The sequence below is a fragment of the Chiloscyllium plagiosum genome, chromosome 1, assembly GCF_004010195.1.
Source record: "Chiloscyllium plagiosum isolate BGI_BamShark_2017 chromosome 1, ASM401019v2, whole genome shotgun sequence".
Taxonomy (NCBI): Eukaryota; Metazoa; Chordata; class Chondrichthyes; order Orectolobiformes; family Hemiscylliidae; genus Chiloscyllium; species Chiloscyllium plagiosum.
This window is the reverse complement of record NC_057710.1, coordinates 85,764,860-85,784,137: the sequence shown is the minus strand read 5'-3', so window position 1 is coordinate 85,784,137 and position 19,278 is coordinate 85,764,860. Positions and strand designations below refer to the sequence as shown.

At 36.5% G+C, this 19,278-nt stretch overlaps 1 protein-coding gene across 11 annotated transcripts in view; it reads left to right on the top strand.

The window, feature by feature from the left end:
• exoc1 (exocyst complex component 1) overlaps window positions 1-19,278 on the top strand; it is a 64,323-nt gene that overhangs the window by 9,210 nt on the left and 35,835 nt on the right. For 3 of the 11 annotated variants that reach the window (XM_043690604.1, XM_043690595.1, XM_043690618.1), the window contains exons 3-11: window positions 184-314; window positions 1,134-1,187; window positions 2,687-2,846; window positions 3,571-3,591; window positions 9,989-10,176; window positions 11,800-12,027; window positions 13,285-13,417; window positions 15,062-15,171; window positions 18,765-18,818. In XM_043690604.1, coding sequence (XP_043546539.1) covers window positions 184-314; window positions 1,134-1,187; window positions 2,687-2,846; window positions 3,571-3,591; window positions 9,989-10,176; window positions 11,800-12,027; window positions 13,285-13,417; window positions 15,062-15,171; window positions 18,765-18,818 — 1,079 coding nt within the window. The remainder of the gene's footprint in view (window positions 1-183; window positions 315-1,133; window positions 1,188-2,686; window positions 2,847-3,570; window positions 3,592-9,988; window positions 10,177-11,799; window positions 12,028-13,284; window positions 13,418-15,061; window positions 15,172-18,764; window positions 18,819-19,278) is intronic. The other 8 variants (XM_043690624.1, XM_043690641.1, XM_043690650.1 and 5 more) reach the window with 5 other exon arrangements.

Below are 19,278 nucleotides of genomic sequence, written 5' to 3'. Positions count from 1 at the left end.
ACCAAGGATAAAGAAACTCGAGTGGCTTAAAGCTCAGCAGGGTGTAGTTCATACCTGGCGTGCAACCTTCATAAATTATTAAATACTAGTTCTTATTAGTATTGTAGATTGCTACTGCACCCTCTTTAATTATGTTTTTGTCTATGTCTGATTTGTTGATTTCTTAATGTTTGATATTTATAGTAACAACCGAGCGACCAGTCCAGGTAAATGTTGTAAAGGTGAAGAAATCTGATAAGGGGGATTTCTACAAACGGCAAACTGAATGGGCATTGCGAGATTTGGCTGTCGTTGATGCCAAAGATGCTAACAAGGTATGAGTGAAGTAGTTAAAGGCCTGAGGACACTAAGAATTATTCAGCATTTTAGTGCAAGTGTTAGAACGTACAGTGATAATAACCATGATCTTTTTCTTGTTCTCTATTTTGTTTAGTGGTTCAGTCATACTAACAACTTTAAAATGTTCCAGCATCTTTATGCTGGAGAAACCTTTAGGCTCATTGTTGTTTCCATTCTTGATGTTCAAGGTTAATTTCTTGCTTTACAGCTTTTTATCGAGAAACTAGAAAGGATAACTTCTAAAAGATAACTTATTACTTTTGAGCTTTTTATTCCCTCTCCCCTGCCCAACTCTTTTATATTTCGCTAACATTGAGAAATCATTTTGGGTTTCATAATATCACTTCTTTCATTTGAAGTTTGAATTAGAAGGTAAATTGAGCACTCAGATCAAATAAGTTAGCACATTGGTATCAATTTGCTCTAACTTTAGTGTCTGCAGTTGCATCTGATAGAATATGGCTTTCTAGTGGGGGGAGAGAATTTGGCAAAAATCCAAATTGCATCCTATAAGTACATATCCTGTTAATTAATTGTAAAACTTGGCTTTGTTAAGACGGAAGCTGATAGCCCAACACCCCACTCTACCTGTACTAGCAGTGACCAGGAAAATACAAAATAAGACTCTAATGGAGAAAAATTGATTTGAAGCAGGAAAAGATGTGTGACCACATTTTCAACAAGAAGTATTTCCTTACCCCTATTCAACTCCTCTCAACAAAATGGTAAGTTCATTTAAAATGGAAAAACAACCTTTGTCGGAGATATTAATCTTTGACCACTCTGTTCCACAGAGCTCTACCAATCTACATACACAGCAAGATGCACCAGTACCCAAAAATGGGAGGGTGAGTAAGCTAAACAGCTCCACAGGAAATCTTAAAAACTTCTTAATTCTGGATGCTAGTTGGGAAATACACACTTGCTGGGAAAATCTTTATACTTAACAAAATACAGCCACATTCAACTGATACTGAAATTTCCCATCGCAAACCTCACAACTCGTATCCAGGACCAGAAATCTGCTGGATTTCCTGTGGAATGTTTTGCTGACAGTTTGGAGCTGATGTTAGGTGAGCAGCTGCAAAGAAGGAGAGTCCAGAACTGCTTCTGTCCTTTTATTTTCCCCCCAGTATGTGTTGATATCAGTTAATTGAACTAAATAATGTAATTCCTTTAACACAATTATGACTTCCACTGGACTGACTTTGTCCTTCCTGCAGTGCAACTGGTGCCTCAGCTCACAAAGGTAACTGGACAGAAGTTTGTGCATTTAGATCTTGTGGATGCCATGTCTTCTCATTGCCACTGAGAATCCCTCATTTTGACCAAAAATATAGCTGGTGAACTTCTTCCTTTTATATAATTAAATACGCTTTAAACAAGCCATGTCATGGGATGCACTTGGCAATGAAGATTATCACTTCTAACATTTCATAGATATTGATAGCTTTATAGCTATCAATAAACAACGTACATTTACACAGTAACTTTAATATAGGAACATATCCATTGTATTTCACATATGTAATCAAAATATCAACATTACACCAAGAAAGATATGAGAAAGGGTGACCAAAATTTTCCTCAAAAGGCAGGCATTTTGATATGGTCTTAATAGAGAAAATATAGGTGGAAGATCACAGATCAAGCACTTGGGGACAAAGGCAGATGAAAGAACAACTCCCATTGGTGGGATGAATATAAATGAGAACCTGGGACTCAGGAATAATACATTAGGGGTGGAGTTGAGGAAAAGGCTTACAGCAGAGTAAGAGATGGAAATGGGGAAAGTCCAGCAATGAATTTAAACATGAGAATTAGAATTTTAAATTTGATGACTGGCTCTCCAACACCTCAGCAGAGGCCAGTGAAAATTAGAGCAGGGTTTGATCTGGTATAGGACATATGTATCAAAGGTTTGGATGAGTTGAAGTTTAGAGGGCGAAGGATGGAGAGGAGAGCATAAGTATTAAAGTCTGGATAGGACAGAGTTCTAGCCTAATTTAGTAAACAAGAAAAGTTTTATGGCAGGAGAATTGGTTTGTTTCAGTGATGAAAGGAATATGAGTTGGAAGCTTGAACTTGGTCTTTGATGGGATGCCGAGTCTGTTTACAGCATTGACAGAAAGGAACCTATCAACAAGGTACCAGAATTCAAATGCTGCTTTATACACAAAAATTATTCATTTGATTATAAAGATAAACTGTTTGGAGCAGTTTGAAATATAACCTCAACCTCAGCCATATCACTATCATCTATTTTATCACTATCACTACTTTATCACAATTGTTGTTTTTCAAATTTTCAGTGCTTTAAATGGATTTCTATAATTCATGTTTGCAGGAGAATCCAGAGTTTGATTTGCACTTCGAAAAAGTTTACAAGTGGGTTGCCAGCAGCACAGCAGAGAAAAATGCTTTTATTTCCTGTATTTGGAAGCTCAATCAGCGATACCTTAGAAAGAAACTTGAGTTTGTCAATGTTAGCTCTCAATTATTGGAAGGTAAGACCTGATGTGATTATGATCAGTTTTTTTTAAGGAAATTGCTGGTCTCACTTAGTGCAAAATAAGTTTGAAAGTAAACTTTCTACTTATGTTGAATTGTTGTGATGACTTGCTCGTCAGTATGGACACTGTAGGTCTCCTTTCAGTTTCTGTTACAAAATGGAATTTGTTCCTTGCAGTTCTTTCTAGCACCTATAATCTTTTTAGCTCATAGTATTAAACACAATATAATTGGCAGCTGTGAAAAGTTATTACTTGTTTGGTAGGTAGGTAATGAGGCTTTTTCAACATTTCAATAATAGGTACATTACAATATTGAAATCCAGTGAAATGTTACACTGTTCCATGTCATTTCACTATATGTTTTACCTCTTGTCCTTTATAAATTGCACGGTATGGCCAGTGACTGTAGGATACATTTCTGTACACAAAATTTGAATTGGTATAGTGCTTTATAAATAGATGTTTTAATAACTAGTTATTAGTGCTTCATATCTGTAAATACTTAAAATTTAGATGTCAAAGCTGAGTGGAATCAATGACTTCAGTTGTGATGCCATTACTTGAAAACCTGTTGCGACGCTGAATGTAGACAAGCCTTGGTGTGTTAAAGAACTCAAAGTAATATAGTACCTTTTATAATCTGTATTGTAATCTGTTGCTGTAATATTTCTTTGCTTACCTTCCTTTAATCCTCTTTCTCTATTCTTTCTCTGCAAAGAACTTCCTAAAGTTACAGAAGGTTGGTAACATTTTTCTTCCTTCCTTTCTTTCTTTCTTTCTGGTGTGATTCTGTAATTCATGTGCTCCCTTATCTAATGCAGTACAGGGGTTCAAATAAAGAGAAGGGAGAAAAAGCACCTTTTGTATAATACAGTTCACAGCACGAAAGCATCTTGGAGCAATTCGCATGTGAAGGCCTGATTAGCCAAGCCTTTGCTTTTGGAATGAAGAGACTTTCTGATATTGCATGCATGATTGTCAATAGCAAGTATTGGAATATGATAATGACCTCTTCATTGTTGGATAATATGGTTCACTTTTTTCTTTGAAAAGTAAGTTTAAAATACCCATATTACTGTTTTTCCAAAGGTGCCAGCTGCCTTCTTCCTCTATCAAAGTTTTTAAAACCAGATTACTTGATTTTTGTAAATTAATCCTTAGAATCCAAAATCTGACTTTATTGGAAAGCATTTTGAAATTAAATATCACAAAAAGGATTGTTGATCTGTTTTTTCTTTCTTCCCATGTTTTTGTTCTCTCTTGAATCCCTTCTTTTCATAAGATGTGTTGTCTCCATCTGAATTATTAACCTATCTTTTCAGATGTTTAACATGTATTTCCAACATTTCCTCTTTTAATTTCTACATATTTGCTTGCTTCCTAAGTCTTTTTTTTGTTCTGATTCTGAAAACCGATTATAGCAGTGTAAGCAAGCGATGGATGCCTGTTGCATGTTCCAGTGGATAGCATCATGAGAATGCATTTGCTCTGTTTTAAGATGGTGATCAATGACTACAATCTATCTTGTGAGAGTTTTCAGTTTAATAAGTTAAATTTTCAGTTTTTGATTAATTGCAAATCTAGTTTTCACTAGACTGCCCCATGTTCATCCAGTGGATGGCAGGCCAAGTATTTGTGCTGACGTTGTTGACATGATAATTTTCATGGTTTTGTTAGGACAACGGTCTGTGTTAATATGGAAAAGTATTTATATTGGAGTATTTTGAAGTGTGTGGGAGGTGATTGAAATTGAAGAGATGCATTTTGAAATAGGAAGCAATAAGCTTTGGAGAGCAAGTTACGGGTAGTAGAACAATGCCAGCTGCAAGCTGAGCGACTGAAGATGGAAAGTATTTGATAAGATATGCAAAGGTAAGCCAGAGGTGAACAAAGAACAACAATAGAGGAATTACAAAGCAGTTGTAGTCTTCAGCAAGCTTCATAAATCAGATTGAAATGAAGAGGTAAAAGTTTATCTGCCACACTGGAACAAAACAGGAGCCGTGTCTACTTCGCTGTGCTTATGTGAGATTTGGACTGTGTACCAGTGTCATGCCAAGAACTCAACCATTTTCACTTTAGCTGCCTTCAGTATGGCAGGTCAAAATGCCAAATGCTGAAATATTCTTCTGAGCTGACATGCCAAACATCAACACCATATTTAGACAGTCACAGCTGAATTCAGTTAATCAAGTAGCTAAACCTTGGCTATACCTATCTTCTTTTGAGATGAAGCAAAGAACTGTGGATGCTGGAGATCGGCAACAAAAACAAATTGCTGATGAAACTCGGCAGGTCTGGCAGCATCCTCAACAGAACTCTTCTTTCAAGAGTTTGACTCTTGGCTGTGCTCTTGTGATCATCAAAGGAAGTGATCCAAGGACTCTCTGAATGTTTTACTTTGAGTTTTGATATTAACTTTGAGTTCTGTAAGAAACCCCCCTGAATTGCTGCTCTCGGCATCATCAAATATGATGTGGTGAGGCCTCCTTCAAGAGCCAGTACAGATCAGGGAAGACAGAAAACTCGAGGAGAGGAAACCCTGAACTAGCAATTCATTCAAAATACTGCTGTCTGTGCTATCCTGTTTTATTACCAGTGAAACCTGAATATCCCAGGTCATGAATGTAGTAGTATTTGCCTCAAAGGATTAACAAGAGAAATAATTTGGAATTTCTGGAGATGCTGGAGTTCACTCGAGCGATAGTGATGGAGGCAACAATTAATTTGAGGCAACAATTAATTTAAGGCCACTCTTAATGCTATTGTGCATAATTTGAAAATCACAGCCCCAGATTTTAGTCCAGTAGGTTTATTTGGAAGCACTAACTTTGAGTACTGCTCCTTCATCAGGTGGTTGTTGAGTATAAGATCGTAAGACACAGAATTTATAGCAAAAGTTTACAATGTGATGTAACTGAAGTTATATATTGAAAAAGACCTGGATTGTTTAAGTCTCTCGTCTTTTAAAATGAGCATGTTGGTTTCAGCTCTTTCATATGTAAATCGCAGAACATTTTATAAAAGTTACGTTCTGAAGTGAACTTTAACAATTGGTGTCATGTTGGCCCAGATAATGCATTGAAAGTGTGAGCTGCTCTTTGTGAGACTCTGTCTGTGCCACTGTGGTCAGACTGATTCAAATCTAAAAAACGGATTTACAGAATCTTACATGGATTCATTCAGTTTTTGAGCAAAATAAAATGTAATTCTGCATGTACAAATTCCTCCCACAAACGTGTGTGTGTGTGTGTGTGTGTGTGTGTGCGCGTGCGTGCGTGCATGCGCCCATGCATGTGGGGTGGGGGCGGGCGTATGAGTGAATGTGGGTGTGTGTGAGTGTAAAGGGGTATAAGTCTGTGAGAGGGTGAGTGTGGGAGTGTATGTGTGAGCGTATGAGAGAGGGTCGGCGTGAGTGTATGGGTCTGTAGGAGAGTGTGTGTGTGTGTGTCCACGTTTTTTGTGTGTGTATAGTGCAATGGCCATTATGACACAGACAGAGTCTCTCACAGGGCAGCTCACACCTTCAATTCATTATCTAGGCCAACATGTCACCAGTTGTTAAAGTTCACTTGAGAATGTAACTTTTAAAAAACGCATGCGATTTATGTATGAAAGAACTGAAACCAACATGGTCATTCTAAAAGATGAGAAACTTAACAAACAAACCAGGTCCTTTTCAATGTATAATTTCAGTTACATCATACTGTAAACTTTTGCTATAAATTTTGTGTCTTACGATCTTATACTCCACAACCATCTGATGAAGGAGCAGCGCTATGAAAGCTAGTGCTTCCAAATAAATCTGTTGGACTATAACCTGGTGTTGTTTGACTTTTAACTTTGCAAATCCTAATCCAAAACCAGCATCTCCAAATCATGCATAATTTGGGCATCCCTTTGTTGGAAAAATCATCAAAGCCACAGACAAGGTATAACAGATTAATCAAGTATAAGTTCAGAGGACTAAGTTAATTCTGATGAGATATTAATGGACACTTTTTTAAAGAATGAAAAAGGAGAGTCAATTTTCTTCAAGTTGAAAGTCAGTGAAGGAGTTGTAACATTTAGAAGACTGAAACCATTGTCTTCAATCCATGCTTCAAATTCTGATCCATCGATGCTGATTCCTGATTTCCATTGGTGTTATCTCCGAGGGATACCAATCAGTTTATAACTTTGATGCCACATATAATTCTGAGTCGAGCAACTGATTTTTCTTTATTTTCCTGGGTTGGGGGCATTTGGGCGAACATTCTTAGCCCACTCTAATTGTCCCAGGGATAGTGGCTTGCAAAGCCATTTCAGAGAGCAGTTTAGAATTAACCACACTTGAGATTCTGAGGTAGACTAGATCAGGATGATATGGCAGGTATCTTTCCCTGGAATAAGTATCCATATAGGGAGCCCTTCAAGCATTTAGATTATGTTTAGACTTCCTCAGGGTCCCTATGCACATAATCATTTTAAGTTCATGCATTATTGCTCCCAATATTGGCAGATCTAGCTCAATGTTTAAAACATGATACCTTCAGCAAACAATGAAATTTAGTAAAATTGATATTTTAATATCAGAAATTATGCTTAAAGAACATAACTCTTTCATTTTGTCTTGTAAAAATGAAATAAAAGCAAGTTGACACAAAACATACATTTCATGTTAAGGTTTTGGCCTAGAAAATGTTAGTTATGTAGTTTCTACTGGTTTCACTTTTATCTTTTCCCACTGTATGGAAGTTACAATTTTATGATGTCTGAAATTTTAAGCAGAATTGTTATTGCTAATTGTACATACCAAAAATCAGTCTTCAATGATCATTGATTTAAAAATTGAGATGAGTTTAAACATGCTAACTGAATACTTTATTTTTGTAGCATGCAAAGGATATAATTCACTCATTTTGGCCTTTTTCATTAACTAGTTTAAAAAATAGTTTCATGAATTATGGATTAATGATATTTCTGTTTTGAAGCATTGAAATGTACATGAGAAATTGTTCTTAACCATTATACTCTGAAATAGTTTTTATTTACTATTTTGTAGCTTTTATTAGAACTTTAGTACTTATTTAAACCCCGAGTGTAAAATGATGATAAATTGTGAGCTACTTTTTAATTTCCTTTCAATAGGGCTTATTGAAGTGCGCAAAATAAGATACTAATGAAAACTGAACTATTTAACCTAACATTCTTTAAACTACATCATTTTTCATATAATATATGTGATTAAATATCACTATATCGAAACAAATGTAACCATAGAACACTTGGCAATTAACATAATTCCAGGAATATGCAATATTCTTGTATATCATTCATATTTAGAAATCTGCTGAATATACGAATGTGTACGACTGAAGGATGACCAATAAAACTTACCATTAGCAATTTATATAACTTGAAAATATTTGATGAAGTAAATATGTTTAAAGATATTTCATGCGAGAGATCTTCAGAAAATGTTATAATTTGCAACCACGCTGGCTTTCTACTTTTTCTCAACATCTTAACTGGTAACATTGTTCATTGAGTAAATTATGAAGGTTATGAGTTGGATAGATCAACTAATTTGATGTTTACAGTGGAAGTTTGGATCCACATTTGTTCAGAGAAAATGAAAATTATTGCATTACCAATGTTAAATAGTTATTGTGTGGTGTTGCCTTCAGTTGTTTGTATTATGGCTTAGTAAAGGCTGTATGACCTTAATCCGGCATCTCCGGTACTTGCTGTTCTTCCAGTTCTCCTGTAATGGTATCTAGTGGCTCTGCATTGATCTTTATTCATAAATTAATTTTGTTGCACTTTGTCCACTTTGGATGCCCTAGATACAGTTTTTGATGCCAATTGGAAATTTATTCATCCATTAGCCATATGATTAATTAAAGTCAAGGTGAATTCTTTTATTTTGTGCATTGAAAATACTTGACCTCCCCAGGTCCGACACATTCTCTGGTGCAGCAAAGACCTGGATTAGATAGGTATGAACTGTATAACTTGAATTACAATGAGCAGTTATAGATAGACATGGAATAACTGAAGTAGGATTTTCTCCACTGAATGGACTTGTTAGAAAATCTGTGTTTACCACTTTGAGTTGGACGGTGTTAATAATAGTTGCTGCAGTGTATTGCATTGTTTCAGGAGTCATTAGTTGATCCTGGTTTTAATTAATATTTAATGCTGAAATCTTGTTCTGCTAAATTCTCTTAATCACATGCTTTGCTCAAGTCACCATTCTGCATCTGTGAGCTTGACCGTGATTGTCAGCAAAGGATTTTCATCATAGGAAGTATTGCAGCTGAGCCTGAACCCACATAACTTGTAAAGGAGATGTAGTAAAACAGTATAAGAACACTTGACATTCCTGTTAACTAACCTAGAAACACTGAAGCCAACTAAAGAACCTCTGACCCCCACCGCTGCAACAGCTCAAATTGGCTAACCCCATACTTACCAGGGTGAAATGAGGAACTTTACTGACCTGTGTGACTCAACAACAACACTAAATAAACCCACCCATACGTTAAATCATGAAATGTGTAGGCAGTCCAAGGGCCTACATCATAGCTTTGAACATTTTAAGTCCATTAATAAGACATACAATCTTCATATAAATCATCAATCATCATGGATGTTTGTGAACTTAATTATAATCTATTGTTATATGTATATTAAGCACAAACCTGTTCTGAGGAAGGGTTACTGGACCCAAAACGTTAAACTCTGGTTTCTCTTCACAGGTGCTGCCATATCTTCTGAGCTTTTCCAGCAATTTTTGATTTTCAGCATCTGTAATTTTTCAGTTTTTATTTAGTATTTTATGTAACATTGTCACGTTTCTTCATAACCACACAAGGTGAGCTGTCAGACAGTGCTTTACATTTTCTGTGCAGCCTGGAACTAAGAGGTTCTGTAAAATGGAGTGTTTCTTTTAGTGCAGTCAACCCATTGATTTTTTCCCCCTCACTTAGTTATTACTGATTCTGAAATATCTTTTTAAATATGATTTTGAAGGTACCAAAATGTGTTGTCCAGTTAAATGATTTATACCTTGTTACCAAATTACATACTTTTTAATAGTAATCTAACATTATGACATTAAATCAAATAACATCTTATCAATTTCTCTAAAGAGTCTGTTCCAAGCGGTGAAAATCAGAGTGTGGCTGGTGGAGATGAGGAATCTTTGGATGACTACCAGGAGCTGAATACAAGAGAAGAACAGGATATTGAGATAATGATGGATGGTTGTGAATATGCCATCTCGAATGCTGAAGCATTTGCAGAAAAACTATCTAGAGAATTGCAGGTGCTGGATGGGGTGAGTATTAGAATATAAAAATATTAGTAGTTTGCTCTATAGGAAAGAGGGAATTGTGATGACAGCATGTTCAGTGTCAAGCTATGCCTGGATATATGACGTCTGATATCTTGTAAGATGTACAGGTTGTTCTGCTATATCGCACGTTAATGCGAATTCACTATAACCCTATTGACAAATTGGGGACACTTTTCTATAGCGTGTATTGGTTATAGTGCGATTCTGGCCCATTATTTTAAATGGTGCTGCTAGTACGTGATTTTTTAAAATAATACTGGGTTGCGTTGTGGCAGAACTGAATGTATTTCCTTTTCTGTTGATCACTTTAATCATTTTGGGTGGCTAAAGTACAATGTTGATTATAGATTGTAATAGTAGTTGGTTTGGTTGCCCCCTTTAAAGTTTAGATATTGTACAGAGACCTTAATGTCCAGATATTAAATGTCTAAGTTATAGAGCTAAAATGTTTCCTTTCCTACTGTTGTCTGTTAAGGTTGTCCATGATGGATCCAAAAAACAAACCCTTCCCATCTGCTGCCGTTTAAATATGTTGGTTCATGCTGAAAAGGTCATAAATTTGATTCTCAATGAAGCCATCTTTCTAGCATGTTTTTATTCTTTTTTGGCATTTTTTGAATTTTCCTTCTTTAGCAGCTATATCCAGGGTAACTCCGTGACTGTTCAGGAATGTATTGAACTACTTTGTTTGAATCAAGGCAATTGAAAAGTACTGCCTGTAATGAAAAAGACTCTACTTGAAACTTTAGCAAAACAATCTTTGACAATTAGAAGAAAATTCTGATAGTTTGTCCTTTCAGGAATTTTCAATTTTGTGTCTTAGATTCTTTTATGAAAGATAACGTGGATTTCTGCCTTCAGAATCAATTTATGTTTAAACTACTCGAAGAAGGGTCACTCGACCCGAAACGTTAACTCCATTGATGCTGCCAGACCTGCTGACATTTTACCAGCAATTTCTGCTTTTATTTCCGATTTCCCGTGTCAGTTTTTTTTGGGGTTTTTTTTGTCTAAAAGTTGATAAAGTGTGGAGCTGGAAAAAGTCTCACTATCTCCAAATTGTCTCAGATAGACAAAACGTAATTGTAGACGTAACTGAAATTTTGCTGTTATTTTACGACCAGCAGAAGCAGAGTCTTTGAATTTTCTCAAGACTGAACTGAACAGATTCTTGACTGCTAAGAGGGTCAAAGGATGTAGGGAGTAGACATGAAAGTAGAGCTTACAGTTGGATCACCATGATCTGATCAAAGAGCTGAATATGTGAACTTAGTTTGAATGTATGAACTTAGTTTGTGTATTTGCTTCCTGTTTTAAAGATTAGATTAAATTCAGTGCAATTCTGTCATTTTCAAAATTAAGACATTGGAGCAATAAAATAGTGCAATGCACTGTACCTTTAAATTTCACTGAGCAGTGATTGCTTTTTATTTTCCTGTTTATTGAAAGCTTAACTAGATTTTAATAAATATAGATCAAAATTTTGGATAGCTGGGATGGTCTGAAATCAGAGCTAAAAGAACCTATGGTAAGTAGTTTAAAAAGTAGAGTTAACAAAGATTGTAACACTAACATAAGCTGACATAGAAATTGTCTTACTTTCAGGCCAATATCCAATCGATCATGGCTTCAGAAAAGCAGGTGAACATTCTGATGCAGCTGCTGGATGAAGCACTTAAAGAAGTAGATGAAATTGAGCATAAGCTGAGCAGTTATGAAGAAATGCTGCAGAGTGTAAAGGAGCAGATGGATCACATCTCTCAAAGCAATGATCTCATTCAGCTCAGTAACACTAACAATATGAAGCTTCTGGAAGAAATAGAATTTCTGGTGGTACGTGAGATATTCTTACTCCCTACTCCCTTCCAATCTAATAGTGAATTAATATTGATTGCTGCATTAATGCTGAATGTTTCTACCTCTTCAGTTATACTATAGAATTTCAAACAACGTACTTAAAATGGATATGCTAATCTGCCACCGCTTGCATTTATCCTAAGAAAGTGGTTAGAAGATCGGAAGTCAGGTGGTATTTACATGTGGAGAAAGTGAGGACTGCAGATGCTGGAGATCAGAGCTGAAAATGTGTTGCTGGAAAAGCGCAGCAGGTCAGGCAGCATCCAAGGAGCAGGAGAATCGACGTTTCGGGCATAAGCCCTTCTTCAGGAAACGTCGATTCTCCTTCTCCTTTGCTGCCTGACCTGCTGCGCTTTTCCAGCAACACATTTTCAGCAGCTGGTATTTGCATGTGTTTGTAAAGTCCAAAATTTTTCAACTTTTCCTTATTTTTGTTGAATTCTAATGGCTGGAGAAATGGTGTAGGAAGGGAGAATTTAGATTTCGCTGGCATTGGGACATGTCTGGAGTTAGTAGGACGTGTACAAGGAAGACGGGTTCTAACTTAGCAAGGCAGGATTATTATTCTCCAAAGGAAGATTTACTGGCGCTATTGGGGAGGGTTTAAACCAGCTTGTCAATAGTTTGTAAATCTGAGAGGGAATTTATTGATGAGAAAATCTAGGGAAGTACAAAAGTAACCATCAGAAGTGAAGGAAACAGTAAATTTGTCAACATCAAGTAGTCAGAAATGCAGAAAAATGGGAATAGGATCGGATAGATCTGTCTGGGATGCTGTTCAGAGGGGCAGTGTTGACTCGATGGCCTGAATGGACTGCTTCCACAAAGAAGGGATTCTATGATTCTTGAATTGTAGCTGTGCCAACGATATGCTCCAACAAACACTGCACATTAGCTAAATAGAAACTCTAACCTTGCATACAGATTTATTTGGAGCTTCTTAAACAAGGTAATAGTTTTCTACATTGGTGCACTCATCACATTTCTTGCCTGAATTTAATAGCATTTAGTAATGAGTTAATCAAATAAATTCCTGTGTTGCTATGGTAAGCAACTGGAAATTATACTTAAATACAAATTGTGACAGTACTCTGATTATAACTTGAAACTAATCAGATCCCTGAGGTTAAGCAGGTAATACAAACCAAAACTCTGAATGCTTGATTCCACTTATATCTTGTAAATGCATTGTATTTCTTTGTCACATTCACTGTATGTGTGCTTATTTTGCAGAACTATTTAGATCTATCCAAAGGCCATATTAAAGCCCTTACAGATGGGGATCTTTCTTCTTCTAAAGGAATTGAAGCATGCACCAATGCTGCAGAGGCCCTTTTGCAATGTATGAATGTAGCCCTTCGACCAGGTATTATAATTCAATTTTTGTAAATTTTTGATATATAATACATCGAACAATATTTTTTTTCTTATGTTTTGTTACTTTGTGAAGATCTTTATTGTTCTGTATTTTCCTATTAGGCATATACGTTCCATTATTTCCACAGCATCGGTTTTTTTCTTTAACCCACTTGTGGGACCTGGGTGTTGCTGGCTGGCTAGCATTTATTGTCCTTCCACAGTTGCACTTGAGAAGGTGGTGGTGAGCTGCCACCTTAAACCTAGATAGATTCACAGTACTGTTAGGGAGGGAATCCAGAATTTTGACCCAGCAACAATGAAGGAATGGCAAAATATTTCCAAGTTAGGACGGTAAGTGGCTTGGAGGGAAACTTGCAGATGGTGATAGTCCCATGTGTCTCCTCCCCTTTTTCTTCTAGATAGAAGTGGCCATGAGTTTCAAAGATGCTGTCTAAGATCTGAAGTGAATTTCTGCAGTGCATCTTGTAGATTGTTCACACAGCTGCTACTGAGCATTGGTGTTGGAGGAAGTGAATGTTGTGCAAGTCAGGCACTATCATCCTTGATAGTGCCGAGTTGCATTCATCAAGTTAAGTAGGGAGTTTTTAAAATTGTTCGCAGAATAAGGGCGTCACTGGCTAGACCAGCATTTATTGCCCATCCCTAATTGCCCAGAGGGCACATTGCTATGGGCTTGGAATCATATATAGGCCAGACTAGGTAAGGACGAAAGTATACTTCTTTAAAGGATGTTAGTGAACCAGATGTGCTTTTCCAACAATCGATAACTGTTTCATAATTATCATTAGACTTGTAATGCCAGATTTTCATTGAATTCAAATTCCACCATTTGCCGTAGAAGGATTTGAACCCGGATCCCCAGAATGTTGCATGGGTCTCTGGATTAATTGTCTTGTGACAATACCACTGGGCCATTGCCGCCTTCTGTATTCCATCATTCTCCGGAGTTGTACTTTGTAAATGGTGAATAGGCTTTGGGCAATCAGAAGGTGAATTAGTTGCAGCTGTATTCATAGCTCTGACCTGCACTGGAGTAATTGTATGGTGGGTTTCTGGTCGATGGTAACTCCTTGGATGTTGATTCACTGAATTCGCGGATTCAGTGATGGTAATGCCATTCAGCGATGATAAGTTGTCCTGTTCTTATCAAGATTTACTGAGGAGTTCATAATTTTTTTTAACCAAACAAGTTGTTTTAAGCAAATAGCTTTTTCATCGTTTCAGAAATTCAACAATCGACATGTTCTGTGAAGTACTTCAGTTACTTAAAACAAAAGACAAGCATTAACAATATGTGACTTGTCATTAGAGAATTAACAATTAAGTACAAGTCATGCAACATTTGTATTGATCTAGGGTGAAGTTGTGATTCTGAATACAGCTTGTTTTAATCTGTGAATAAAGGGTGAAAGCTGAAACAAAAAATATGTGACTTAATATATGGCACCTTTAAAAGGCAAATCTTGTGGTTTTGGGAAGGAGTACCTTAAAAAGAGTGGCAAATTTTCAGTGTTACCAATTTTCTGTGTTTCAACAAAACTGTATTTAGGCAAAAACCCATTTATAAGTGGGGATCATAGTAAAGTTTTTCTTCAAATATTTATCTTAATTTAATGTTTATCTATACCAGGACATGATGAGCTTCAAGCAGTGAAGCAGCAGCAGCAGCAGTTCAAAGATCTTCGGGAACAATTTGCCAGGAGACTTGCCAACCATCTTAATAATGTTTTTGTCCAGCAGGTAAGTCAAATACTTTTCTATTGAAGCATGTTTCATTTTCTGACTCTAATTATATATCCTTTAATGTGTTTTTTTGGGGAAAGATATTTCCAACCTAAATTTGTTGCCACGGAAGTTTTAATCTGATTGTTTATTGTATCACATCTCCATGACACAGGACTCCTTTGGCTATAAATTCTGTGAGCATGATCTTAACTTCCACAACCACCTGATGAAGGAGTGGCGCTCTGAAAGCTAGTGCTTCCAAATAAACCTGTTGGATTATAACCTGATGTTGTGATTTTTAACTTTGTCCACCCCAGTCCAACACCGGCAGCTCCAAATCATAAAAAAAATCTGATCTTTGCTTATTTGGAACAACTGATGCTTAGCAAAGATGATCCTTTATTTAAAATTTTTACATCTCCCAGGTTTTCATTGAATTTCTCCTTTAGTTTTCTTATGTGATCTGTTCTAGATAATTGTACAAATGGACAAATTCCAGGCTTCCCTTCAAGGATGAGGTTATCAATAGCTGGATGGTTTTTCATTCATGTCATAAGCATCAATATTCTAGCACAGGGGTGGGGAACCTGCAGCCTTAAGACCACATGTGGCCTTTTGGGGACTAGTTGTGGCCTTCTGCCTTTTTATCTGCAAATACTAAATACACCTTTTTAAATCTGTGTACCATTTTTAAAATTTTTACTGGTAACCCAGTCATGTCAAAAACCAAGAACATTAAAGGAAGCGAACAGAGTATTCAATGAAGAATGGGAATTGCAGTATTACGTAGTTGCTGTGAAAGATAAAATGATGTGTTTGCTCTGTGATGCCATAATTGCAACAGCGAAGAAATACAAGGGCATATTAGCATTGTGCAGTTCATAAGGACCACAAACTGGAAGGAGGTCCCTGAAAGTCTCCACTCAAGAAAGTGAAAGATCGAAAGCAACAGCAGCAGCAATATTTAAAACGAGATCAGGACAAGGGACTGATATTACTGAAATAACTTATATGGTAGCATACATGGAAGAAGACGTAAACCATTTAGCGATGTGGAAATCATAGAAGAATGTATTGCTGAAGTTATAAGATACTCAGATTCAGATAACACGTACAAACTACTACCTTTTTCAAGAAGGGCCATAACTGATCGGCAACACGAGATAGCCTCAATGTAACAGAACAACGTCATACAATATGCCAAAGTGAAGACATTTATTGTTCGATTGCCTTGAATCCACTGACATTACTAACTCAGCGTAAGTGTTATTTTTTACTTGTGTTATAACTGTGGAGTTTCATTGCCACGAGGAGTTCTTAGCTTTGGATACTCTTACTATGTGGAATTGACACCTTTGCTATCTTCATAGAAAATTGCTATGAAGCGAAACTGAATTTATGTAATTTAACAAGTGTATGCACAGACACTGCATCTTCTATGAGAGGAAAATGTGAAGAATTGTTGTGTTACTACAGGAAGAAACGTCAATTCCAGATACTTTGATTTCCTTTCATTGTCTTTTGCATCAACAGAATCTCTATGCCAAATCTACCATTTGAAGTGACACATTAATAAAGTTATAGATGTTGTAAAATACATTCGAGCAAATGCATCATGGCATTGCCAATTTTGCAGCATGCTTCAGTGTGGATCTGCCATATCATTCTAAAGTGAGCTGGTTGTCACAAGGACAGATACTTGTAAAATGTTTATCTTTGCAAAAACAAACCGTAAGACTTTGAGGAAGTGAATTAACCATGTGATTTGTCGAAAGAGGATTTCTGCAGAAATGTTGCATTTTTGTATGGTATAGTGTCAAAGCAAAATGATCTAAATATTTATTGCAATGTAACACTAAATCTATTTATGATATGTGGCTAAAAGTCCAGTCTTTTCGGAAAAATCTGACCTTTTTCAAAACTCTCCTTACCCGATCAGAACTTTCAGCTGAACGCTTTCCTGAATTGTCAAAGGTAATTAATGAACAGGATACAGGCAAATCATTAGGGAAGTGCAGCGTCAAAGAATACACAGCTGTTCCAGACTCCCTGACTGAAGAATACAATGAAATATTTGCAGATTTTGAGAAACATAATTTCACACTGAAACTAGCTTTTCAACCACGGGAAAGATTCCCGATGAAGGCTTTATGCTCGAAACATCGATTCTCCTGCTTCTCAGATGCTGCCTGACTAGCTGTGCTTTTCCAGCACCACACTATTCAACTCTAGTTTTTTAACACCTGGTTGAGGCCTGCAAAGCGTCTGATGACTTGTGGATAGAATTGATTGAGCTCTCAGAAGATAATATTCTGAAATCTCTATTTGAAGCTAAGAAGGATCACATTGAAATATGGAAAAATGCAGTTGAATACCCATGTCTATGTCAACATGCTCGTCGAATGCTGTCTTGTTTTTGCACAACCTGCTGTTGTGAATCAACATGTTCATATGTGACACAAATTACAATGTGCTTGAGATGTCAGATGACGGATATTCACCTGGATGACCAATTAAAGCTGCGGTCAACTATGTTGGAACCAAATATCCGATTTCTATCTTGCAATCATAGACAACAAACCATGTAATGAGTTTATGTTTTTCACTAAGTATTAGTTCTGTTGTCAATTTTGCCAAGCAAATCAATGTGTCTGCTGAAATTTTATTTTATTTAAAGTTCTCATAATCTCATTTAATTAAAATTGGTAAATATTTTGACAAAAATATGACATTTTGTTGCATACGTTAAATTCTCAGCATGCAGCCCCAGAAGATCTTGGTTCTTGGTTAAATACAATGTGGCCTTCCAGTGTAAAAAGGTTCACCACCCCTCTTCAAGCATAACCTATCTACTCTATTTTGCTTGGATAGAAGTCCTATTTTATCAGTACAAGATTTATTGTAAGGACAACTGGGAAAAATCAGTCACTTAATAATAAGTGATTTAGTATCTGTTCTTGAAAGACAGAGTGTAGATTACAACTAAGCAATTTTACATACCAATGTTATCTTTTTAAATGTACTTTGCCCAAACTGTGAATGCAGAATTATATCTGCTTCATCACAATTAACTGTTAGGTCAGATAATATAATATTGGAGTATAAGAGGAGTGAAAATTGCAGTAAAAGACTACAAAGAATAAGCCTGTTTCCTGCGTTTACTTCCAGGTAAGTCAGTGTTTCAGCGTCGCTTTTCTATCATGCGATGCTGCCTACTGGTAAACCGCAGGTATTTGGATAGCAATGGACAATATGAAACTAAATATGAAAAGAAGCTTTAAGAAAATGAAGTGTTACACACAATTCAGTATGCGTATATAGCATATGCATACATTCAACAAGTTTGAATTGCATTATAAATAGTCTCTTGGTTTATGGCAATTTATCAATTGTACAGGGCTGTCTTTAGCAAGTTACTGTCTGAAATTCAGAACTTCGAAGAACCTAACCTTGCTTTTGTTGTAACTTGATAATTGTTGGAAGATAGATCTGTTTTCCAATCAGCTCCCATAAATTACCATTGTCAGTATGTTAGTGGTGGTAAATTTTTATATTGATTCTCATTTTCTCCATCGCACTTTCATTTCATGTTTCTTGTTTTAAATTAGTTTACTCAGACTCTCACCTTGCACTATCGCAGAGCTTCCTACCACTCAGTTTCTGTGAGTACACTGAGCATGGTGAACGATTTCAGCTGTTGCTGCTTGTCAAGCTTTTAAATCTTTCTTTTGAGTACTAAATGCAGTGTTTTTAACTTTCGCTTTCAGTAGTTTTCACTTCAACAAAAATGTAAATATTTGCAGTTTAGAACTGCAGACCATTAACCTCTCACTAAACAAAGTAAAACTTGTTATATCACTTAGTTCTCAACACTAAGTGTTTATTATTTGTAAGGCTTCATAATGGCTGATGAGGAGAAAGTGAGGACTGCAGAATGCTGGAGTACCAGAGTTGAAAAATGTGGTGCTGGAAAAACACAGCAGGCCAGGCAGCATCCGAGGAGCAGGAGAATCGACGTTTCGGGCATAAGCCCTTCTTCAAGAATGAGGCTGGTGTGCCAAGCGGGCTGAGATAAAAGATAAGGGGGGAGGGGCGCTGGGAATACGATAGGTGGAAGGAGGT